This window comes from Chlamydotis macqueenii, chromosome 17, assembly GCF_036417535.1.
Source record: "Chlamydotis macqueenii isolate bChlMac1 chromosome 17, bChlMac1.mat, whole genome shotgun sequence".
In the NCBI taxonomy this organism is placed as follows: domain Eukaryota; kingdom Metazoa; phylum Chordata; class Aves; order Otidiformes; family Otididae; genus Chlamydotis; species Chlamydotis macqueenii.
The window spans coordinates 13,082,461-13,107,458 of NC_141572.1; the positions used below are offsets into that span (position 1 = coordinate 13,082,461).

The window sequence follows — 24,998 nt, forward strand, 5'->3', positions numbered from 1 at the left end:
AATATACGGGCCACTAACTGTTGAAAGGAGAAGGGGGAGAAAAAAAAAATCTCTTTAACAAGGAGAAAAAAAAATCCGTGTTCTGCTGAGGGATGTGCTCAGGGGCTGCCGGGTCCCCTCGATTCTCTCCACAGTCACCTCCCGGGCCACTGGTCCGGTCCTGTCCCCGTAATCTCTACCTTCATCTCAGCATATCACCAGCCCAAGGGAGAGGGGGGAAAAAAAAAACCAAAACCAACAACAACAAGAAACAAAACCAAAAAAAAAACCCAAACCCTATGAATTTCCAGGTGATCACTAACTGGAAAAGTCAATTCCTCTGCCGGGCCGGGAGGGAAAAGGAGCCCAGCAGCACCATCAGCTCCTGAGCGCTTTACCTGGAAACTTTGGAGGAGGGCCTGGCATTAAAATTTAACCGCTCTGTTCTCGACTTCTTCACTTTTGCGTTATTAATTTATGACAGATAAAAGCATAGCTGAGCCTTTCCTCATTAACTTTTCAAACGCCACTTAATATTGTTCCATTAAGAGGTGACTTGGCTTTAAAAGCCAGAGGGACGGGGGACGGAAAAGGCACATTAAACAACTTGCTTAAAACTCGTACTTCCCCACCAACAATTCAAACGACACCATCCCGACTGGTTCGTGCTAGCTCCTTCCAGGAGGGGAAAGGAAAAAAAAAAAAAAAAAATCTGAATATCGGGAAGGGGATGGGGGGTGGAGGAGAAAGGCAGAGGAGGGATATATATCTTTCAACCTCTCCATCCTCCCAGGCGCTTTCGGGAGGGTTGGGGTGAAGGCATTTCACAGTACGCCCAAGACATTTCAATAAAAATTTATTGAAACTTCAGTGACTTTTAAAAGAGGGGGGAAAAAAATTACAGGAAAAAAAATAGCAAGAACTTCTCAACATTTATATAACACAAAATATACCTTCATTATTTTTTTTTCCTTTGAACCAGCTCTGAGCACCTGACTTTCAAGCCAAGAAAATATGCACTCACTCAAACAAAGACAACAGTAAGCACAGTAAAACTCCATCGTGGGGTCGGTTTTTTTTTTTTTTTTTCTTGACACGCCAAGGAAACGGGGGGGAAATAATACAAAGTAAAGAAAATCCTAGAATCTTCATCTTTTTTTTTTTCTCTCAAGCCACTGGAGAAGCCTGTTGTCGTGGATTAACGTATACAATTTTTTTGTTGTTGTTGACATTTTATACGGAAAGTAGCGCTTTGAACACTGAAGAAATCGAGAATTAAAAGATACCATGGCACATTGCTTTTCCTTTTTCGCTCTTTTATTTTTTTTCAAAAGGTCTTTGATTAATTTTGTTTGTTTCTGCTTTGCCTTTTGCGTTCGGCTCCTTTACAAAAGGATGAGGTCAAGTTTTCTGGGATGAACTGGAATTTTAAAAGTGAGCCCTCAAAAACGGGGGGATTTCTCCTCTGGGTCGGGGGTGTATGTTTAAAGGAATTACAAACTTGAAATGAAAACGACTAAAAATAAAAACAGAAAGAAAAAAAAAAGACAGTTGCAGTCGTATTTACAGAGATATGTACAATGTCAATAAATTAAAGTTTAATTTCGAGTATTCATATTCCACGTATTTACAAGAGTTATCAAATAATTACATAAATACTTTGTTTTAATAATAGTGTCCCCTCTTTTCTTCTTCTCAGCATGTTTAAACCTTGTTATTGCATATACAGTTAAAGAGGGAAAGCTGTGATAAACCTACAGTCAAGCTACAGAGGTTTTTAGATAAAATAAATTCGTTTTTTTTTTCTTTCCAACTACACTTCTTATTGTTCTTGCTACAAGGAGAATGTTTAAGGTAGAGGGACGAGGGTCTTATTTTTGTTTTTATTATCGTTATTATTAATAATTTTTTTCCCTGGGATTTGAAACGAGCATTTAAAATAAACAACAAAACCCCACCGAAATTAAAAAAATACCCCCCCCTAAAAAAGCAGACTACTATGGAACATGCAAAAAAGCCACCGACGGGCTCTCAGACATCACAATAATATTTTAAACACACAGCTTCCCTTAATATTGTCTAAGGGGGTTGTCGTTAACAACCCGCCCAGGAAACAACTGTTGAAGAACCGATATGCGAGTTACTTACACACTTTTCTCTCGGAAATTAAAAATAATAAAAAAAAATCACTTCTCTTACTTTATTTTTATTCATATGTTTGTTTGATTGTTTTGTTTATTTTTGCTTTTAGGTGTTTTTTTTCTGTTGTTGTTTGTTTTGTTGTTTTGGTTTGGTTTGTTTTTTTTTTACACAGTTCTTTTTTTAAAAAAAAAAAAGGAAAGGAGGATGCTGCAACCCCACTGGTGACCCGGCCGGGCCCGCCTGCTCCCTGCCAGCAGCCTCCGACCCAACTCTCCCACCTCGGCTCCGCTGCCCCGACGTTCACCACCCCACCCTCGCGCTTCACCTTTTTGTTGTTGTTGTTGATAAGCGCGCACACAACGCCGGGGGCTTTTATAGGAAAAAAAAAATAGAAAAAGGAAGAAAAAAAAAATAGAAGAGGGGCATAAGAAAAAAAAAAAAAGCAAACAACTCAACCAGACCAACTCGCGGGGTGGAGGATGTGGTTTCTTTCCAACAAAGTGCACTGCGAGGCTGATGTGAAATGAGCTCCCGGGGGCTGGGGGGGCGGGTTACGGGGAGCCGCTGCGGGATCTGTCCTGCTTGGGGTCGAGCCCGCTGACCAGACGCTGGATATTTTGCAGTTCGCTGGTGGCCGCCTCCTTCTCCCCTCCCAGTTTGGGAGAAAGGGAGACGGAACCGGAGGAGAGGGTGGAGGAGCGGCTGGCGAGGTCCGAAGCGGAGTCCAGGGGTAGGGAACCGGGGCTGGCGGTCAGAGCCCCCGCTTTGCCTTCACCGGAGGAGGAGGAGGAGGAAGGAGCCAGGCCGGGCAGGGCGGTGGCGAGGAGGCCGGTGCCGTCGGGCAGGGGGACGGGCAGGGGGTAGGGGCTGTAGCGGAGCCGGGGCCGGACGGCGCTGAGGAAGGGGTGCCGGTGCACCGAGCCCGAGGCCGCGCTGGACGCGGCGGCGGCGGCCGCCATGTAGGTGTAGGGGTAGGGGAAGAGGCTGCCGAAGGGAGACATGGCCAGGCCCTGCGGGGGGAGTCGGGGGGGGAGGAGAGAGAGGAAGGAGAGGGTTACCGGCCTGCACATCCCACCTCGCCTCGGTCCCACCTCAGGGGATGCTCCACCGCACTCCCCACGCCAACACCCCCCACTCCCACGCTGCCCACGGGAGGAGAGTGAGACCCAGCCGCCCGCTGCCGGGGCCAAAACCACCCAGACAACCCCCCCCTCACCCTCCCACCCCAACAAGGGTCTGCCCCGCATGGCCCCCACCCGTCGGGGACGGTCATGGCCCGATGGCGGCGAACTAAAATGGGTGCCTCTACCCCCCCGACACCCACCTCCGCGGGGAGATTGTCGCTCTGTCCCCACAGGTACAGCCCCCCCCCCTCCACCTCCCTTAAGGGCATCCCTGGGCATACCCCCGCCCCCGACGGCTGGGACGGGCCCCACGGGGAGCTGCCAAGTCCCCCTGGGTGGTGGGTAGAGGCCTGGGCCCCGCACAGCGTCCCAGGGAGCGCAAGAGCTGGGACGGGGGGCGGGTGGAAGAGCTCCGGGGGTTCAAGTTGGGGTGGTGTCCCCCCCGATTTTCCCCACCAAACCCAGCACCTGGCCCTGCAGAAAGACCCGGGTTAGGGGTCAAACCCGCAGTGGGAAGCTAAAAGGGGGTGCCCCTCTGCCTCCCCCCACCCCGGGATGGAGCCCCCTTGCTCCAGAGGGCCGGGGGCTTTGAGGAGGGAGGGGATGTTGTACCTGAGAAGCCAGGACGTGCTGCTGCAGATGGAAAGGCAGAGCGGCCGCCGATGCTCCCGAGAGTCCCTGGGCCGCCGCCGTGGCCATCACCGTGTTATCCAGTCCCGAGCCCCCGGCGGATGCCCCGGAGACGGTGGCGAGCAGTGGCCCCATACCCGCCGCCATACCGGAGAAAGCCCCCCCCATGGCGAACTGCCCGGGGTGCAAGAGCAGCGGGTGCCCGTTCCCCAAAGGGTTAAAAAACTGCTGGCCGGCCAGGGCGGGGGGGAAGGCGAGGTTTTGCAAATGTCCCTGGCTCAGGTGGGCCGAGCTGTCGGTCTGGACCGTGAGGGGGGCGAAGGGCTCTTTCCCCAGCAACCGGTTCTCATCGATTTTGGGACCATCCCTGAGGGGGCTTTTCAGTTCCTCGCCGCTCAAACTTCCCCCCCGGGTGCTGGAAGAAATCGTAGCCGGGCTGTGCCGGGAGTCCGGAGGAGCTTTCTCCGTCCTCTCTCGGCTCCGATCACCAGGGAAAAAGTGACTTTTGGAGGGGCTGCCCCCCTTCTCTCGGGGGTCGTCTCCCACGGCCGCGGCGGAGGTGGCCGGCCCCGGGGGGGTGGCGGTGGTCGTGCTGATTTTGCCTGCCTCGTTGGCTTCCAGCAAGGGGTCATCTTTGCTGTCTGCATCGCTGTCTCCCTCGCTGGGGCAGAGATCTGGAAGAGAAAAGGGAACCCGGGGCTGGGGGTCCGGCCCTGCAACTCCCTAAACCCTCATTGGGCTGGGGGCAGAGACCCTTAAAATCCCTGGCCAGACAGGAAAGGAAATCATTCCTTTCTTCAAAAAAAAAAAAAAATTATTATATAAATACATTCACATTGCTCCCACCACTCCCCCCATCCAAGCCAACCCGAATTTTACACAGCGCAGCAAAACTGGCTGCGAAACAAAGAGGTGGCCCCAGGGGAGGGACCCCCCCACCAGCCAAGGAGGGGCTGGGGCTGCTGGGACCTCTCCAGGACACCCCCCCACACCGGGGACAGCAGAAGGGAGAGCCTCGGGGATGTATCTCCTAAGAACTTTTCCAAACTTTTCAGCCCTTTCGACAGGCAAAATTTGAAAACACACACACATATATACTCCCCTTCATCACCCCCCAGCCGCCCCCTCTTCCTCCTCCTCCCCAAATGCAGACACGGATTCCTCTGCGCTTCATCTCCTCATTTCAGAGCTCCAGGTGCGAAGCTCTGCTTCGTTTTTTGGGTCCCCTCCCAGCTCCCCTCCCGTCAGCAGGACTTTAAACAAACAAGTAAAGCAACAACAGAAAAAAAAAAAAAAAAAAGAGGTTGTTTCCTCCTCCCCCCTGTCCCCCCACCCCACCCCTGGATGGATTAATACACGGGAGAAAGCTGCAGACAGCTCCCGGCCCCGCATGGGGAGAAAATCGAGGGCGACTTTTCTATAACAAAGTTCGGGATTGTATCCAGGGGAAAGATCCTTCCTCTCAGAGCAGATTCAGGGAGGAATATTAATGGAGTGACTCCAGTTTTGAACTTTTGCCCCGTGGTCTGTCTTTGCTCCCTTGACTGGGAGCTGGCTCCTTTCTGAACCGAGGAGGGGAGGAAGGGACACGGGGTGGGAGGAGGGGGAGAAAGGGGGAGAAAGGGGGAGAAAGGGGGAGAAAGGGGGAGAAAGGGGGAGAAAGGGGGAGAAAGGGGGAGAAAGGGGGAGAAAGGGGGAGAAAGGGGGAGAAAGGGGGAGAAAGGGGGAGAAAGGGGGAGAAAGGGGGAGAAAGGGGGAGAAAGGGGGAAGGAGAGACAAAATAAAATATAAAAAGAGCAAGAGGGACAGGGGGAGAAGAGAGAAAATAAAGAAGAAAAAGGAAAGAGAGAGGAGATAAGAGATAAAACAGAGAAAAGAAGGAAAGATAAAGGAAGGAAAGAAGGTAGGCCAGTACCAGAGGAAAGCAGAGCAGGCCAAGGTTGGTTCCGCTGAGGAGCAGGCACCCAGGCTCTCCCTGGGGGGGATCCGGGGGGCTGCAGCTCTCACCTTTGAGGCTGGAGGTGCCGACGGCGGGCACGGCGGGGCAGGAGGACTGGGCGAAGCACTTGAAGGCCGTCTGCTCGTTGGACGACTCGTCCGAGGTTGGGTTCTCCTTCTTCTGCCTCTCGTCGTACACCCGCATGGACTGCAGGGTCAGCTGCTTCCTGTGGGCACAGGCACCCGCTGGGCGAGCGGACCCCGGGACCCCCCATCCCTTCCCCAACCCCTTCTGGAACTCCTATATGGGGATGACTGGGGCAAGGGGAATTAAGGGCCAAGGTTTCCCCCGAGGAGGGGAAGGCTTTTCTGGCAGGCCGGCCTTGGCTGGGAATGAGAGGAGATTTCTTGGAAGCGGCGAGCAGCTCCTCAGCGAGGGCAGATATTAAAGAGGGGAGAGGGAAGCATTCCCTAGAGATCTGCTTTTAAAAGGCAAGGATGTTCCAGAGATATGAGCCATCTTAATGGTTGCTAAGATTGCTAGGAAGTGGTTATTTTGTTAGGCACTTTATGTGATCTTTTCACCAACAATTAACCCGGAGTAAGAATCTATTTATATTTAGAGAGAAATTAGAAATAATTTCCGTCCTGCGGCTCCAGTGCTGGCTTTATTTTCACACTGACGGACACGAGGAGCTGGCGCGTGCGTGTGTGTGCCGGGCAGGGAGAAAGGCCTCTTGTGATACATTACACACCCCTCCCTTTTTTTTTTTTTGGTTTAAAAAAAAAAAAAGAGGAACAGACAGATTTATTCATTATCTAAACCCAAGTGCAAATGGCTAAAATATCCTGTCTGCTGTAACAAAACAAAACAAAGATATATCCTCCATCAAAGGAAAAAAAAAAATTGTCCCTTTCTCTATTTTCTTCAATATTAAAACCAAAAATCTAGAGTCCCATTAAAACGAGTCCTGTCCTGTCTACCTGGGGCACAAACTGTGTCCCACTGCATTTGGAGAAAAAAAAAAATAAATCTTCTATCATTAATTACTTCCATATTCACGAGACACCTCTGTCAAAACAGTTTATTTATAAGTTTCTCTTCCACACTTGAGCCTTTTCGATACAGTCCCCGGGAAAATGCCAGAGGAGGTTCAATCAGCGATCAGCTCGGCCCTCATTTCTCCCTCTTTCCCAAATACAAACTGCAATGTAATATTCCCCTCAAAATTTTAAGAGAAACTTGTTTCTCCAGTGATATCTGCTCAATGCCCCACCATCCCTCAGCCAGCCAATCCCTCCGGTGTGAAAAATAAACGTGGAGAGCAGGAAAGAATCCCCATGCAAACAGTTTGGCGTTATTAACGACCAGATCCTTATGAATTTGGGGGTGGGGGGAAGTGCGGTTTGGTGATTTTGACCTCTGCTCATGTTCTGAGCTTTCCACACGAAAAGCAAACGAGGCGCCTATATATAATCTATCCAGACTCACCTTTTTTCCCTCCTTCCATTCCCGGTGTCCCGAAAACCTTTGGCAAAGGGATTGTTGTCAATTTTTAATTGAGTGATCTAGAGGATGGAGAGAAAAAAAAAATAGGCAGGGGGTTGGGACAGAAATAAAGAGATTTTGGGTTTTTTTTTTAGAAAAAAAACCAAACCTGCAAAAATCCGCTCTCCCCAGTTTCCCCAGCAGGACCCTGGCAGGGTGGAGGGCAGAAGTCCCTGGTTTTGGGGTGAATCTCAGCATTTTCCCGAGCGGGTTTGGGGGCAGCTCAGCAGGCCAGCCGGTGACCCGGGCTGCGGTGGCAATGAAAGAGCCCCGTGTTGCTGCCACCGCGTCGGGATTAATTGAGCCGTGCAATGCGATCCATGCAAGTTATGCCCGCGCTTAAAACTCTTTAAATGCCATAATTAAACCGCAAAGGACTCATGCCCACCCCCCTTGCTATAATAAAATACTTTATATAATCGCATTATGCTCTGTGTGTGTGTTGGGGCGCGGGGGGGTGCCAGGAGCCAATTTTTTTTTCTTTTTCTTTTCTTTTTTTTTTTTTTTTTTTGGCGACTGCTTTAGCGTTTCCTGGGGATTCAGGGTATGGCAGGGAATGGCCGTTTCTCCCTGTCTTTGGGAGGGCTCCATACCCCCTCCCCCCCATCCCTGCAGGTACGATGAGATGCAGAGCCCGGCTCCCCTCACTATAAAGGGGATGAGAGATTGGGGTCAGGGATGCGGGGCTGGGGTCAGGGATGTAGCCTGCCCCCCCAACCCATCCCGCTCCCGCTCCCAGATCGGGCTGAAATCACCACAATCCCTTCTTCAATTTAAGAGGAGAGCAGGATCCCGAAAGAGCAAATCCCTGCCCTGAGGCTGACTGCGGGGCAGGGTAGGGGGCAGGACCAGGACCGGCCCCGGCTCCCGAGTTACCCCCCCACCTCCCTCCGCCGCACACGCGGGATCAGCAAAGAGCAGGAAAACCCCAAAAAAACAATTAAATATCTAGGAGGACTTTTCCGGCCGGTGATGCCGGCCGGGCGGCTCCCGCACGCCGCTTTCCAGGCGATTTCACGGCAATCAGAGAAATCCGCTCAGCTCTGCCCTTCGACCGAGCCGGGCGGCCCGGCCGAGAAGTCCCCAAATTCTGCTCCCTACGCGCGTTTTCCTGCCCTTTTCCTTACAAGCGCCCGCCCGCAGAAAAAGAGGGAAAGAGCCCGAGAAGGGAGGGAGAAGCGGCTTTTTGGAAACCGAGGGAAGAAGGGTGCAAACCCCCCCCCGCACTCCTTCTTCAGCCCTTAATTTTTAATAGTGAAGGATGTGAGGGGACAGAGAAAGCACGGGGAAGGCGCAGCGAGCAGGCGCTGCACATCCAGACCCTCTGCGCTCAACGCACACACCCGCAAAGTTACAAGTTAGAGACCGGGAAAAAAATAAATTAATTAAAAAAAAAAAATCAAAGCCCCCTTTCTGGCTCCTTTGCTTCCTTCCACTTGACTTAATTATGGTAAGCTCGCCATTTGCCACTCTCCCAAATATACCACCTTCGTCGCGAGCGGCAATAAACCAGCAGAAATCCAAGCGCAGCGTCTGCAGCGCTGCGAAAACTTTCTCACACTGACTCTTTCAGACCTTCCAGCTAAATCCAAGCGAGATACCCTTCTCTGATCAGAGCATATTTCTGCACCACAAAAAATAATAAAACACTGCAGGATGCAAAAAAAAAAAAAAAAATCATAATATAATAATAATAGGAACCAGACGTGCGCTCCAGCCTTATTGCCAATTGCTGTTAAAGGAGCTAAAACAGCACAAAGGCCAGGAAGAATTACAAAATCTCCAGCCCCTCTGTCTTTCGACACACGGAGCCGATTTTTTTTTTTTAACTCCTGATGCGTCTTAGATTAAATCCACACCGAGAGCAGCGATCCCCACCCCATCGTACCCCTTTCCCCATACCGAGGAGCGAAAAAAAACCCTAATCAGACCCCCCCCCCCCCCCCCCCAGTCCTCCCTTTTTAATTGCCTTTCCCGAGGTCGGTATTAGGAGAGTGCCCGACCCCCTCCCCCGGCGCCTTCCCGAAGTTGGATCAAGGAGATTTTGGGGGGGGAAAAAACGAGGGGGATGGGAGGAGAGGGGGAGAGAGAGAGAGGAGCGGGATGGGCTTCGTGATTTTTAAGGGAACAATGCAGAGTAAAAGCTCTCTTAAAAGCCAAAACACGTAAAACAAATCCTTTCTTAATCTCCTTACCTTATCATTCTGGTATGCGGTCACTGCGATGAATTCGGTCTCCGGGAAAACGTAGGTCCTGAACGTGCTGTAGGGGAGCTTGAGGATATCGTTGGCTCGGACGATGTGGAACCGGGGCTGGTACTTGTGCATGGAGTTTAAAATGGTCTGGGGGGGTGAGGAATGAGGGGAGGGGGGGTCAGCGGCCGGCAGCAGAAAGGGGAGGAGGGGGAGAGAAGAGCGGTCAGCTGGAGCTGACCCCAGCCATCGGCACTTTCTCCTCCTAATTTGCCTTCCCCTCTCCTTCCTCCCCTCACTCCTCCTCCTCCTCCCCGCCGAGCACACTCCAAAAAAACACACGCACACGCCTCGCAGCATCCGCCAAAAAAGCACTGACAGCTCGGGCTCGCCGGGGGTCCGCTCTCCGCTGCACCCCTCAGAGGGGTCGGGGGTGCGGGGGGGGCGGGAAATCCCAGCAGAACTCCCCTAGGAGAGGGGGAGAAGGTGTTTGGGCCCTGGCCGCGATGTCTTTTGATTTCAAAGTGGGGAAAAAAATAAAAAAATAAATTTAAATCAAGTAAAGCAGCAACTACAACAGCAACACCACGAGAGCCTTGGCTAGGTCTGATTGCTCACCCCAATCCACTTAAGGCCTTCTGCGAAAGCCAAAAAAAAAAAAAAAAAGTATCGTCTAATCAAATCACAGCCAGCAAATGCAATCTCTGCCACATTAGAGATCCCCCGACCGCGGCCACCACCACCAGCGAAGCCCAGCTCCGAGGCGGAGGCTTTCCCAGGAACAGAGCGAAATGGCAAGGATCGCCAGAGCACTTATCAGCAGGTTTGTTTGATTTCACTCTTAGGGTAAGTTTTTATCTCTGCACACCCAGTAAATGTAGAGGAGTGGAGAGACATGAATGGGCAACTTGACCTCTGATTTAGGTCCCTGTTTATTTTCACTCCGGCTCGCTTTACATTATCCAGATTAATATATATTTAAATGTTTGCATACTTAGGCCTTTAAGCCCTTTATACACATATGCATATCATTTTCCTATGCTCAAAAAGTGCGATCGACTGTATTAAAAATATATATCTAGAGATATATAAAGTCACCACAGCTCTGAGAAATATCGAGTTGCGCTGTGCTGGAAATAAATCTCTGAAGTTAATGCTGAATGGCATGGAGAGGTTACAGAACGAACTCGAGTGTTTAGTCCTGACCTCGGCAACACACAAAAAAACCCAAAAAAAACCCAAGGAACATCTTAAACTGGACAGACGCACGTCCCCCTGTGCGCAGAGGGGAGTATTTATTCCCTAATTTCCCTGCGTTTCTCCCACCCAGGGGCTGCAGGCATGGCTCCGGTTGAGCAGCCGCTGCAATCCCGAGTGGGGTCCCCACGCCGGGACCCAGCGCTCCGGCCGGGCAGCGAGGGAGGGGAAAGAGGGGTGCAAAGGAAGGTGTAAAAGGCACTCACAAATCCGTGCTTGTCAGAGATGTTGTTAGTGAGCTTCAGCTTGTGAAAGGTGACGACTTTGGACATCCATTGTTCGCCGGTGGCCGGGCTGTCCGGGTGGATGTACATTCTCTTTGGCATTTCAGGGTCAGCTTTGCCGGCTACCATCCACCGGGAATTATGGAATTTGTACCTACAATCATCAGCTGCCACAATATCCATCAATAAAATGTACTTGGCCTTTTTATCCAGTCCAGTGCATCTCACTTTAAATGGAGGAAACATTCTCCTACGGGCAGAAAGAGGGAGCGGGGTGGAGGGGATGTAAAGAAAAGACAAGACAAAAAAGAAAATAAAATTAATCACAGTGTTTCAATAAGCTCCTAAATCTCAGAAGCGCATCCACCAAACCACTGCCTCAGTTCTCAGAAGCAGAAAAGTCACGGGTGTCGTGTCTGTTGTGTCCCCCCTCCAGTAAAAGGGCTTCCTCCCACTCCCAGGGAAAAGATTTCTCAAAGGCTTCCAAGTTTCAGGAATAAATGGTTCCTGGATGGGAGGCAGAGGGGAGAGGGACGCGCTCCCTAGAAATCAGCAGGCGCCTACCCTCTGCCATTCCTAAACAGCTCAGCCCACTCGTTATTTTTCCCCTTTCGCCTGCTAAACAAAGACAGGGGAACACCTCGCACCCCCAGAAAATAAATATTCCACGTTATTCTAACCGAGCCCCCCGATGAGGAGCGGAGAGGGGAGGTTTTCCACTTTGCAGAGGAGGAGGAAAAAAAAAAAAAAAACCAAAACCAAAAACACAACAAACCCACAGCGAGGGCAGGGTGGCTGCCGTGGCTTTCCCAGCCCGCAGCCTCCCCAGCGATCGCCCACTCGTGTTCCCTGCGAACCCCGCTCCCCAGCTCCCAAACTGCAACAGGATACCACAAATTTGCTGTTTATTATATCGAGCGGCCGGGCGCTCAGCAATCCCAACTTAAAAGGAAACACATGACTTCGCAACATGTAAGAGCGCTCAACGCTCGCCGAAGCAAAAAGTTTTGACCACAATTAACAGAGAAAACTTCGGAAAAGTAGTAAAATGGTGAGGGGATTTTAATTTATTTTTTCTTCCCCTCCTCGCTCCTTTTAGGGATTTTTTTTTTATTATTTTTTTTTTCCGAGCCTGTAGCCTGCAACTGGTGCTGTGCGAGTAGGTGAGGCAGCTGAAGGCCATCTAAGAAGACTTCTCAGCAGTGGCTTCCTCGAGTAATTCTCCTGGCAAATCACACGCGAATTGTTGGGGAGGTTTCTAAGGGAGTCCCGTAGAAAAACACACGGGTGCGGAGGGGGTTTTTCCCCCTGCGTGTCATCGCAGCGACAGAGTTGTAAAAGGGCACCGGTGGCAACGGGCAGGGAATAGGGAGAGGGATTTCAGATTTCTACCAAAAATAAAGCAGCAAAGCCGAGCGGGGACGCGCCGTGCGCGTTCATTCATTCCCACGCGAGGGTTCTACGAACACAGGGTTTGTTTTCTTTCTCTCTCCTTTTTTTTTTTTTTTTTTCCCTGCGATCCACCGCAGCGGCGGCTGCGGGCCGGTTGGGTGTTTTTGCCAGTTTTTTGTGCTTTTCCAGAGCCGAGCAGGCAGCACAAACACCCGCCCGGAGCCCGGCAGGGAGACGGGGACAAGCGGAGCCACCGCTAAGCCGAGCCCAGCCGCCCGCCTCCCCGGCAGCCACACGCCGCTCCTGGTTATTTTTCCTTTTTTTTTATTCCCCTTTTCTCTCTCTCGGAAGGAAGAAAAACTACGCGGCGCAATGCTGAGATCAGGCCAGCTCCTTTTCCAACCCCCAAATTATTATTATTTTTCTTTTCTGCTATCAGAAAGCACGAAGGTACCGAAGCGTGAAGGGACCCCGCACACAGGGCCGGTTCGTGGAAAGCCCGAGCCTTTTCCCCGCAGCGTGGAGCCGAGGTGGGCTCGGGTCTTCGGCTGCCTAAAACTTCCCGTAATTCCAGGGGAAAGGAACTTTACGGAGGAATTTGTCAGCGAAAGAGCTTTGCTCTGGAGCAGCCTGGTGGGGTGCAGAGATTGAGGGATTGGGGAGAGAGTGGGCAAAAAAAAAAAAAAAAAAGGGGGGGGGGGTAAAGGCACGAACCCCCCAAACCCAGACCTACCTTCCCGATTTGGTAATCACCATCTCCGTCCCTCTTTTATGGAACTGCTCCCAAAGCTCTTTGGCTTCCAGATGCACTTTCGGATCGTCTTCCACCTCTTCTTCTGGCTCCAGAGTTTTTAAAGGCCTCAGATGGGCTGCTGCCTGGTGACCCAGGGAAGAAAAGGGGATACCAGTCTCTGCAGCCCCCACTAACTGGTCCATGATGGGTTTAGCCAGAGCCCCGGGAAGGGAGAGGGCGGCCGCCCCGTTGGGAGGCAAAGCCAGAGCCGGGAAGAAGGGAGGCTGATGGCCCAGCACAGCGCTCATGGCAAAGTCCGGTGCCCGGTGAGGTAAAAAAGGATGATAAGCCATGCTTGTCCCAGGGATTACTGGATCTCTCATCGGTATATTCATCCACTCCACTCCTCCGTCTTCCTACTGCTGGAGCAGTCCCGGAGTGGTTTCTAACAGCACATCATGAAGAAGAAAAATTAAGATAATAACAACAACAGCAATAAAGCACCAAAAATAAAAAAAAAAAATTAGGGTGGGGGGAAACAAGTTCTAGACAGCACAGTACGTGGGGGGAGAGGCAGAACTTCTACAGCCTACAACTTCCCGAGCCGGGGCACATCCCCAGCCCTCGGGACAGCGGGTTAACAGGACTGTTCATTATTAGTCTTGCTTTTTGTGTGTGTGTGTTCTCGGTCTCTGCAGGTTTGGTTTGGTGTTTTGTTGTTGTTGTTTGTTTTTTTTTTTTCCGAAGTGGAAGTCCTTGCGCTGGAAAAGAAACGCCGAAAAAGGGGGGGAAAAAAAAATCCACCGGGTTCGCTGTCTGCTCCTCTTGCCGCAGAAGGGCTGGACAAGCCGAGATCCTTTTTTTTTTCCTTCTTCTTCTTTTTTCTCTTAGTCTCAATCCCGCTTCTCTTCTTTCGTGGCGGAGGGTGACGGCTGGAAGCTGGGTTTTCTTTTTGGGTGGCTGGCTCGTCCTCCCCCCTCCCCCCCACCCCTCCACCTTTCCTCCGTACGGTCAGGCTGCAGAGCAGAGGCTGGGAAGGGAGGGAAAGCAGAAAGAAGCAAACAAACCCACCCCCCCTCGCCGGCCGAGGAAGGCTCCTGAGCAACCTTCAGCAGCGAAGAAAAAAAAAAAAAAAAACAACTTGTAGGGAAATCTCGTTTCCGCCTCGCCTTCCCCCCTCTCCAAGCAGGAGCTGGTCAGGGTGCCCTGATTTCCATCAGGATTTCTTCTTTCTTTCACCCTCCTCTTTTTCTTTTTTATTTTTTCCCTTCTCTTTCTCTTTCGCTCAGCTTTAAAAAAAAAAAATCTGGAAGAATTACACTCGTCTTCTCTCCAGCAGCGCTCCAGCGAAGGAGAGAGGGAGAAAGAGAGAGGGGAAGAGAAAGGAAGAAGGAAAAAAAAAAAAAGGAGGGAGGGGGAGAAAGAGAGGGAAAGAGAAAGAGAGAGAGAGAGAGAGGGAGAAGGAGCCTCTCAGCTCTGAGAATTCCCTGTGAGTCTGTGCTCTGCGTGCACCGGATTGTATGGATGTGTTGTGGGTTACAAGGGAGCTGGAGCCTCCTTGATTGGCTCTTTGACGCTTTCGGACCAATTGTGTGGCTCCATAGGCGTGGTTTTGACAGGTCGAGTGGAAGGGGGACAGAGCCGAGTTATAAAAAGAAGGTGTCGGAAACTGTAACGCTGCAGCAAAGCATCACCAGGACTCCGGGGCCGTGTGAATATGTCAACATGATCAGAGGGGAGGGAGCGGGCAGGGCCGGGGAGCACCCGCCTCTAAAGGGGGGTGGGGGGGGTGGGTGAAGGGGGGGTCGGGGCCGCCTCGCCCCCCGGCCCCGGCGAGATGGCAGGCTGGGCATTTCCAGGGCTCTCGCCTCCTGTAGGAGCTTCCACGGCAGCGGCGGCTGGGAACGGGGTGGGGCGGGGGGGATCCACGCGTGATGGTGGGTCCGGCTCCGGGTGCCCCCCCACCCCACCCTCTCGGGGCTGCGGACCTCTCTCGGGTGGGCGTACACCCATCCCCGCCGCGTCGCCGCTGCCGCCGGTCCCCACAGCCGCCGGGGCTGGTGTTACCCCCCCACTCCCTCTGACCCCCCCATCGTCCCCCCAGGAAAATAGCTTTAAACAAGACAAGACCTCCAGACCGGGGCGCTTTTCCTTCCCCCCCAAAACCCGGGGTGCGAGCCCCAGAGGGCTGGGAGCCTTTGCGGGTCCCCCCTCCCCGCCCCCCCCCCGGCTCGGGGCTGGGCTCCGGCTGCCCCCGCGGTGCGGTGGGGCGGGCAGGGCAGCTAGCTCAGCCCCGAGCCCGGCGGAAAACGGGATTTTATTTTTTATTATTATTATTTTTTTCTTTCTTTCTTTGGCGCTGGGGATGAAGGCCACTCGGCTGGCACCGGCGCCGAGAGGGTTACGCTCCCACACCCCTCCTCTTCCATGAGGTGCGCGGGGAGGAGACGGGAAGTGCGGCTTTCCCTGCGCCCGGGCAGCGCCGGGGCGGGGGGGGCCCATCCCCGGGCTCGCGTGGAGCCAGCTACCCACCCTCCCGGGGAAAGCATCACGCGTGGGCTCTTCCCACGGAGAGGGAAGCGCCGGGCAGGATCGGCCGGGGAAGTTTCGGGGGGGGGGGGGTATGAACACGTTCCTGGGCGGGGGGGGTGGGAGGTGGGAGTGCAGGGCAGCAAAACCGAGCTCCATTTGTTCGCGTGTCGTGGCAGCCGTGGGTACGGGGAGCCCACGCGTGTGTGGGGCGGGATATCCCAGCGCTGGGAGGTGCCGAATCATCACCCCCTCCCTCCCCAATACCCCGAGGTGAGGGGCCCTGGGGGATCTCCCACCCCCCCAACCCCATCCCATCCTGCTTTAAAGAGAGGGGATGATAATCCTCCGGGAGCGGGGGAGCGCGGGGGCTCGGCGCTGGCTGCGCGCAGATGGGAGCGGAACCTCTAAAGTGATTAGCTCTTCTAACATTGCATTTTTGACGCACATGGTTAAGAGCGCTTGGCGCCAGCTTGGTGAAGTCCCTGTAGTAACCAGCGTCTAGGATCGCTTTGCATTCACCAAAATATCTCCCCTTCGTTCGAGGGGGGGTGCGGGGGGGGGGGAGAGGGAGATGGAGAAAAGAGGAGGAGGGAAGAAAGGAAGCAGGAGTAATGCGTTCAAAGAGGATGGGGGGGCGCGGGGGGGGGGCAAGTCTGATGCGTTTCACGATGCCAGGAGCTTGGCTGGGCCGTGCAGCTTAGTTATCGACGAAGGGAGCGAATCTTTTCAACCTCTGCTCGGAACCGGTTTTGGGGCTCCTGCCTCCAGCCGCTACCGCGGTGAGACCCCCCCCCCAAAAAAAAAAAAAAAACTACTGCCTTCCTTTTAACAGAGCCCACAAGAAACGCCCGGCGGCTTCGAGAAGTTGGCCGCAATTTGCCCCAACCCGGCCGCCGCTTGCTCTCCCCGGCGAAGCTGCGGGGCGGGGGTGGGGGGGGGGGAAACCAGGAGGGGCCCGCGGGCTCCGGCGGGAGAAGCGCAGCCGCTCCCAGCCCCGCGGCGCCCCGAGGCCGCGCCCGCCCCGCCGGAGCTCGCCGTCGGCGCCGCCGCAGAGACCGGACTCGCTGCCGCCCTCCGCGCGCTGCCCCGCACCTTGCACCCCGCTCGGCACCCACCCGCGCAGGAAAATAAAATGTTTGCCGCTTATGATTTCTAAATCCAGCGTCTGGCTAATGGCGTGCAAACTTCCGCCAGTTCCGAGTGACCTCCCCGACGAAGCCCCCTGGAGACTCGTATTATGAAGGGAGGCTGCACTAATCTAAGATCAAAAGCGGGAAGGTGCGAACAGTCTTTGTCTCCCTTCGGCCGCCTCATTCCCCCTTCTGTGTGTGATAAATCTACCCTGGCGCCGACTGCGCGCTGGATGATTAATTTGCAAGCAAACAAAAGGGACCTGATGGCCAGCCATCTTAGTTAAATATTGGCCAGTGCTTCCAGCTACTTGTTAGCCGCCTCCTTTGCCAGAAATAAATAAATAAGCGAGGCGCTGAAATAAATAAATAAATACGGAGGCCCGCAGAAATGAATGGCGAAGCGAAGGGGTGAAAAGAGGGGGGGGGGGTAAGGGGGGAAAAAAAAAAAAAAAAAAGAAGACATCGGGGCAGCCGAATGCGAGGGGCGGGGAGCGGGGTGGAGGTGGGAATGGGGCTGGTGGCAGGGGGGAGGCAGAGTGACAGCACGCTGAGATAGCCGGCTGCCCCCGTGCCCCCGGCCCGTCTGCAGGCTGGGCTCGCACCAAGGCCGACGCTATCTTGGCTCTTCAAAGAGGCATGAAAGGTCTCCGCTGTCTCCCCGCCGAGCAGCCAGGCCGGGGCTCTCTAATCTGGGAGCGCAGGAGCCAAAGGCCGGGGCAGGGGGGGAGCGGCTCCCACCTCCCCTCCGCTCCCTGATGCCAGCACCTCTCTGGGTTTTTCCTTGGTTCAATCCAGGCCAGGCCGGAGGGAAAGCGGAGCTGGCCAGACCCTGGGCCTTTGGTGGTTGAGGGGTTGGGAGAGCCCCGCTTGCTCAGATTTCACCCTCCTAAGCAACTTTTAGCGTTTGCATGAGAGCTCGGGGCATGCGGCGAGCCTGCCCCGTGCGTGTGTGTTGGAGGTGTGGGAGGAGAGAGGCTCTGGCTCTCTCCCGGTGGCCTGAAGAGCCAGCTGGAGGAAGAAGGCAAGAGGAAAATAAAGGCAGCCCGGTTTTCGGGCCCACACGTCTTCTCCCAGGCCTGGGGGAGCAGCTCCGAGGCATGTGTGCGTGCGTGGAGGGGCTGTGTGTGTGCTACACGGCCTCCGTGTGTGTACGTGGAGATGTTGGGTGGGTGTCTGCAACCGGGAGGGATCCCTGCCCTGGGGTACACCGCAAATCCCTGCTCCGACAGCAAAACCTGCGGGGTCCCTTGCACCCCCTGCCGTGTTCTGCAGGAGAGGACGAGCCCTGGTACATGGTGAGCAGGGCCAACGTACACAACGTAAGTGGGGTTTTTGCATCCTATCTATGCATTTCCTTATCGCGCTGCCGGTTCCGAGCATCCCCAGGGGCCCAGTCCCATCCTGCCTGCCAGCCACCCCGCACCCCGCAGGATTCATCCCTCTCCTCCCTCGCTTTCCCCTCCCGGCGCCGCAGCCTCCGCTCCGTCTCCAGCCCTTCGGAAGACAACACCCCACCGTGGCCGCGCTGTGTTTATCCGAAATAAAATGCAACGGGCTGGTTTACTTTGGCAGGTTTGCAGTAAATACCGGCCGGAGCGCAGGGGGAGGCTGGCGAGTGGCGATTATGTGCTTCTTCCGAGGGAAACTTCCTCGCCCCGTGCAGGCCCTTCGCCAGCCCAGCAGAAGGTGTCAGGAAACGGGGGCCATGTTGACGCAGCTCCATCCCAGCGTGGCACTGCAGGCCACAAGTGGAACGAAGCGGGTCCCTCAGGGAGCCAGTCTATATACTCGGGCTATATAAACTGCTATGGGGAGAGGGGGGGTGTCATGACAGCAGCTCTTTGCCTTTCCCTTTGGCAGAGCCCTTTTCTCCAATGGCCAGCTGAATTTCACAGAAAGCCTGGCGTGAAAACTTAGCAAAATAACCCATCCGGGTCCAAAAAAGCACGGCAAGGCATTAGAAATAGCAAGAAGAAAAAAAAAAAATCAAACTGTGTCTCTGAGCAGGCTGGGCCCCATCGCGTCCCACTGCAATCAAAGGGGCTGTTCCCATCTCTCCGCACAGAAGTAAGGGGGGCGTCAGGTCCCCTTCCCAGCACAGGCGAGCTCAGGGCTTTGCAGGGCTGGGGAGAGCCCGGAGACAGCGTTACATGTGCCTTGTTAGAGAACTAGGGAAAAAAAAGAGAGGAGAGTGGCAGTTGGAGAGGTTTCTCACCCTCCAGCCTTTGCTGGGATGCATCCCTCCAGGAAAGGCTGCTCATGCCCCCAGCACGGCAGGTCCCAGCGCAGCGAGTAGCGCAGCACTGACCGTGGCAGACCCATTGCGGGGTCAGGCAGCACTATCCCCACGGCCCGGGGTCACCGCAGCGCTGGCAGCTGGCCTGCCCTTCCCCACCTGCCTGTGAGCAGCCCCCGGCTCCTCGCACCCCCCGAGCCCTGCCGGGTGCCGGCTCTGGTAGGATCCCAAACACCAGGGCTCCAGGATTCTATTTCTCACTCAGGTGACAAACATCACTCGTGCTCAGATGGCCGGCCCTGCCCCACAAGACCTGTAGTCCCCTAGTCCCCATCCCCAGCCAGCTCTGACACTCTCCAGTCACCTCCACTTTGCCACTGATGGGAAAAGAAAATAAAGGAGCACCCAGAGCTGCCTCCCGCAGCTCTCCCCTCTGCCTCCCAGACAGGCCTGGCCTCACCAACTGGGGGCACGGTAGGGTTTGGGGTCAGTTCTCTGCCTTCCCCACTTCTCATCCCTTTCACCCTTTTTGAGCCGGTTTTGCACCACTCGGTTTCTCCTTGCCACCAAGCATCACTGGCTGCGCACACAGCCCCGGCAGTGAAATTAAAGCCCTGCTCCCTTCCTTGCCCTCTCTATTCCCATCCTTCTGCTTCCACCACCGCTGGCTGAGCAGAAATTGTAAATAGAGTTCACTATTTGGATAAGGGTTGTTTTTTTTTTTTTTTTTTTTAAAAAAATAGCCAGGCGTATACGTACAGCTTGCCACTCAGGAAGTAGCACTAATTGTCGTTTCCTATAGTCAAACAGACCTATCTTTTCAATGCTGTCTTTGTGTGTGTGTCCGCGTGCGATGGAGAGGGAGGGAAGGAGTGGATGCGTTTATTCAATTATTTAAACACACACACACACACCCCAACAACAGCACCGAGGAGGGCCGGTTCCTCTCGCAGCAGCCCTCCAGATGGGGCATTGCCCTCCCCTAGACCCAGTACCCGGCAAAAAAACCCCAACATTTTATCTGCTTTGACCATCAGCCGTGTTCTTTAATAACCCAGAACTGGAGCTTTTCCCATCTCCATCCCCACAGTGGCAGGGGCAGCAGCCCTCCGGGTTGCCAAGTGGTGCTGGAGAGGCTGGGATGCATCCGAGCAAGAAGGGGAGCCCCTGGCACCCACGCTGCCCCACACATGCACACACACTTTGCTCCCCTTTTCTTCAAGATGCCACCAAGTCCCCCGGCCATCGATTGATACCTTGGCTGCGGGGAGCAGCGGCGGGGGGTGGGGGGGGCGAGGACCAGCTGTTGCAAAAGGACATGGTAAATCTAATAGGGGCTGCTGTCAATAGGGAAATGACAGAGAAGAAGAATTGGCTTCTTCAAGTCTGCTGAACTAACACTCATCATGTAGCCACGGACACGTATTCTCCATCGCAGCCTGGTATCCATTACTATTTTCCTTACTAGGTTTCAATTAAAAAGAGCTATAACCGCCCCCCCCTCCCTGCACACTCCAAGGCAGGAGATAGATGAAAGGGAAGGGGGGGGGGGGGGGCAGCAGACAACTCCTGTCTGTACGCGACGTTCCCAGCCCTGAGCCCTTCACATTCCCCAGCGAATTCATCCAGACCCCGGGACCCCGTAGCCGGCATCGCTCCCTCCCCATGGGCTGCAGGACTTAAAAAAAAAACCAAAAACAAAAAAAACAAACAAAACCCAAACACAAAAACTTGCTGAAGGTGGATGTTCCCGACGTATTTGGGCAGTGGCGGGGGACCCACGGTGTGACCGTGTCCCCAGTATTTTCATGTCACCTGTGAAACAGAGCTCAAACTATCCCCAGTGCAGAGGAAAAAAAAAAAAAAAATTAAAAACTCCACCGATTTTCTGGAGGAAGAGGAAAGAGCTTTATTTATTTTTTTTTTCATGCCCTAGTTAGGAAGTTTAGGGGCGGCTGGGAACTTCCCCCCCCTCCCCAGCCCCTCTACATGTTTAACCCCTGACATCTGCCCTGGGAAACTTTTGGGGTAGCGGCGAGCCCAGCCCCATCGGCCACCCTAAAGCTGACACCCGACGTGGGGCTTCGGGCTCCATCCCACAGCCCTCCCGACGATGTTGGAGGGAGAAAAACCTCTCCCTCCTTCCCCAACTCTCCCAGTTGCAAGGGGAGAACCACCGCCCCCCCCCGCCCCGATCCTCTGGGATACCGGTAGCTCGCTGCGCTTCACTAAAAACCTCCTTTGGCTACGTGCTCGCACATCCACGCACGATCCAGCAAAACCCTCCGGAGATCATTTCCGTGGGGAGCACGACGAGATGGAAATTAAAAAAAAAAAAAAAAAAAAAGGGCAAGAGGGAAAAAAAAAATAAAGGAGAGGGGTTTCTCTCCGTCTTTAGGGCGTGGGAGGTTTTGCAGCGCTGTTTTATTTTAGTTTAGTATTTTGAACAAACTTTAGGTTGATTTCCGGAAAACGCAAACGCGCACACATGGGAAAGTGAAAAAACCGGTCCTTCGAGGTCATCTGAGAAGGGGAGACGGGATCTGTATCCTCCCCCCCCCCCAAAAAAAAAAAAAAAAAAGGTAACAGAAGGGGAAAGATCCCATGTTTTTATAGTTTAAAAGTACTTTGAATTATTTGCTTTTAATGGCACACGTGGCTGCAGAAAAGACAGGCTCTGCTTTCGATCTTGCACTTGCTCCTTGCTTTTCTATACATACGCCTGTGTGCATAGACACGTATATAAGCTTTACAGCCCCCACTTCATGGCCAGGTTTCTCCCCCACACACACCCGGACCCTCTCCCCTGGCCCAAACCCAAATCCCAGGCCACTCTTCCTCCTGTGGTAATTACTCCTCTGCTGGGATTCAGAAACACGGACGGGCAGAGCCGACTTCTGCCGATTTCTCCGGAGCGGCAGGGGTGTTGTGAAAATTTATTAAACCCAGATGAGCCGGGAGTTGGGGCGGACGGCAAAGATTTCCCATTAAAGCCGAGCCCAGCAGAACATAGCCAGCTTCGCCTCGCAGGTGTAAACAATATTTGTGCAGCTCTCGCTCCGCTTCCCGCAGCCGATCTTTCCCCCTCTTGTAACTGGGATTCGAAGGGAAAAATTGGGGGTTTTAATATTTTTTTTTTTTCCTTTCTAGCAGCAGGAGAACCGCCGGGGTCGGCGGAGCATCCTTCCCCTCGGTGCCTGCTTCCCCCCGGGAACCCCCGGCCGCCACCTCCTGCCCCTCAAAAAAAAAAAAAAAAAAAATCCCCGCTCACCTGTTGCTGCAGCCGCATCTTTAACGGCATGGGGTTAAAGGCAAGCGAAAACGCTGACAGGCGAGCCCGGAGGGAATTATTCCGGTTAGAGGGGGAGATGGGGTTGAACAAAATAAGAGGGGGAGCCGGGGCATCATTTTTGATTCTCGGGATGAGAAGGGGAATGCGCTCCCGGCATTTGGTACCAGTTCTTGGCGGGGTTTGGGAGCTTCAATTCAACCCGAAAAGTGGTTGCCGGGTCATCAAGTGCACTCAAGCGCCTAAATCACCTCGGGGTTCATAGAAACCCCCACCCCCAAACAGCCTTTTCCTCGTTAGAGCTCGGCTTGACACACGCTCCCTGCACAGGGCACCTTGGCTCCCGAGGCTGCAGTCTAAGGGAGAAGCATTAATGAATGTTTAATCCGTGTTTTCTTTAAATACCATTACAATTGTCCGGATCCCAGGTCAGGGGGAGTAAAAAATAAAATAAATGCTTTTCAGTGGAGACAGGAAGGCGACGGGCTGGAAGGAGAAGAGCGGGGGGGTGGATTTTTAAGAGCGAATAAGTGGGTGCAGGGTGCATGGAGCTCACCTTCTGCAAAGACAAGGCGTGATTAATGCTCGCCACTTGTGCGGCCGTTTGCCCCCAAATCCTGCTCCTCTGCCCCCGACAGCAAAGTGACCAAAGCACGTTGTGAAAAGCTCTGCAGGCTGGGGGGAAAAAAAAAAAAAAAGGGAAGAAAAAAAAAGAAAAGAAAGTACAAGAAGAGCCCGTCCCAAGAGCTGAAGTGGGCAGAGTGTTACATGTACAAACATCCAAACAAGATCCGAGCGGTACAAAGCGTCGGAAAATCCAGAGCAGCCACATAAAAAGCAAAGTTGAGTAGGAAGTGGTGTAAAAGCGCTGTCGTGTCCCTCGCCTCCCCTCGCAGATGTTCCGCACGAAGCCCCCGGCTTAGCGAGAGCCGGGAAAGAGGGAGCGGGGCGAACGTCGGGGGAACCGGACGCTGCGCGCTCCCGGCTGGGGAGAAGGGGCGCGGGGGTCCGCGGAGGGGCCGGGCTGGCCCCACGGAGCTTTCCGTGGGCTCTGGCTACGGGATGGCGATGAGGATGAGGGTAGGAATGAGGGGGGGGCGGCCCCGCTCCCACCTGCCGCAGCCGGTGCTCACCTGGGCGGCCCGGATCCCCGGTGTGGGAGGACACGGGGGACCAGGAGGGGTGGCAGCGGCTGGAGCAGTGGCACTGCTCACCCCCACGAATCGCAATTAAAGGGTCATTAGAAGTGACAGCCAGGCGTTGAACGGGCTGAGAGACAACGCGTGTCCCGGCGCAGAGCATCTCTGCCCCCATGCCGCGGAACGGCGGGTCCCGCCGGATAACGGGGACGGGGGGACGCCGCTGGAGGGGCGAACGGGTCGGGGAAGTTCAGCTCCAGGCCGTGAGGGTCTGGCCGTCCGCGGAAGGCAGCCCCCGAGCTGCAGATCTCGTCAGGAGAGAGGAATAACGCGGTGGGGCGAGGGGAGCGCTAAACCGAGCTTAAGTACCGGGACGGGAAAGATTTAGGCTCGCAAAGCTAGACTAAAAATATCCGCAACCCTGCCTTTACACTGAAGGCTGGGTAAAGCTGTACGAGATGTGATTTTTCAGGTGACACAGGAACAGAGCAAACACCCTGCTGAAAGCACCTTTCGTCCTGCACCGCATCCCCCCCCGCCAAAAAAAACCCCAAACCAAAACCAACCAACACAAACAAAAAACTCAAGCAGAGTCAGGTCTCGCTGTCACCCACCAGCAAGGAGAAGGAGAAAAAAAAAAAAAATCGCGTTTCACGAGTCCTCCTCGTCCTGGCAAGACCCGGACCCTCCCTGTCCCGTCCCCCCCCGCCCCCAGGTGCCTTGAGATGCCCCCTCCTCGCCGCGCCACGACCATCCCACCCCGCAGCTGGGGACGGTAGCTGGGTTTAAGCCGAGAAAAGAGCCTGTTTGCTTCTTTATTAGTGTCGAGCCCACTCTAATTACGAGAAATCGCCGCTGTCGGGCTGAAACGACGTGTTGGCTTGCGCTTGTAAAATACATTTCAAGTAATTCTGCTCTGTCTATAAAATACAGCGGGGGGGGGGGGGGATAACGACGACAAATGGAGGGGGGGCGACGACACAGAAATAAAACGCTGCCCATTTGTTTAATGCTATTTTAGCCAAATTGACTGGCGGGATTGGAATTCGACATAAAAGCTTCAGTTTGCAAAACATCCGCACTGTAACGGCTGGGAGCCGGGGCTGGAGCTGCAAACCCCTCCGTACACTGCCCAGCTTTTGCTTTCCCCCCCACCTTTTTTTTTTTTTCTTTTTCCTTTCCCCCCCCCCAGCACATCCACCCGCTCTCCTCCCCGCCTCCGGGCGCCCGCGCCTGTTTTTCTCCAAATGAAGTATTTTACGTGATCGATGGAAGGAGTCATTTGGCCCATAATTAGGTCAATAAAATCAATGTTTATTCCTCTGATGGCCTGAAAGCTAATAAATTCCTCTTTTATATTCGCTCCCTCCGAAGATTAGAAACCAGCTCTCCCAGCCCCAGCGACGGCTCCGCGCCCCAGCGCTGGCACCAACCCAGCCTCTCCTCCCCCAAAAAAGGTTTATCGCCCCCCAAAAAGGGTTTATTTCCCTCCTATCCCTCCCCGTTCCT

The 24,998-nt window shown here is 54.0% G+C and overlaps 1 protein-coding gene across 2 annotated transcripts; it reads right to left on the reverse strand.

Moving 5' to 3' along the window:
• Positions 1-818: 818 nt before the first annotated feature.
• Positions 819-14,764, reverse strand: TBX3 (T-box transcription factor 3). 2 transcript variants are annotated; one of them, XM_086761605.1, is made up of 7 exons: positions 13,161-14,764; positions 11,018-11,285; positions 9,558-9,704; positions 7,306-7,382; positions 5,883-6,040; positions 3,858-4,549; positions 819-3,131 (listed from the first exon to the last, which is right to left on the reverse strand). In XM_086761605.1, the coding sequence occupies exons 1-7, from the start codon at positions 13,553-13,555 to the stop codon at positions 2,673-2,675; spliced, it is 2,196 nt and encodes a 731-aa protein (XP_086617731.1). In that variant the 5' UTR covers positions 13,556-14,764; the 3' UTR covers positions 819-2,672. The 2 variants fall into 2 exon arrangements, with proteins under 2 accessions (XP_086617731.1, XP_086617732.1); XM_086761606.1 differs by lacking the exon at positions 13,161-14,764 and adding an exon at positions 11,600-11,793.
• Between the last annotated feature and the right edge of the window lie 10,234 nt (positions 14,765-24,998).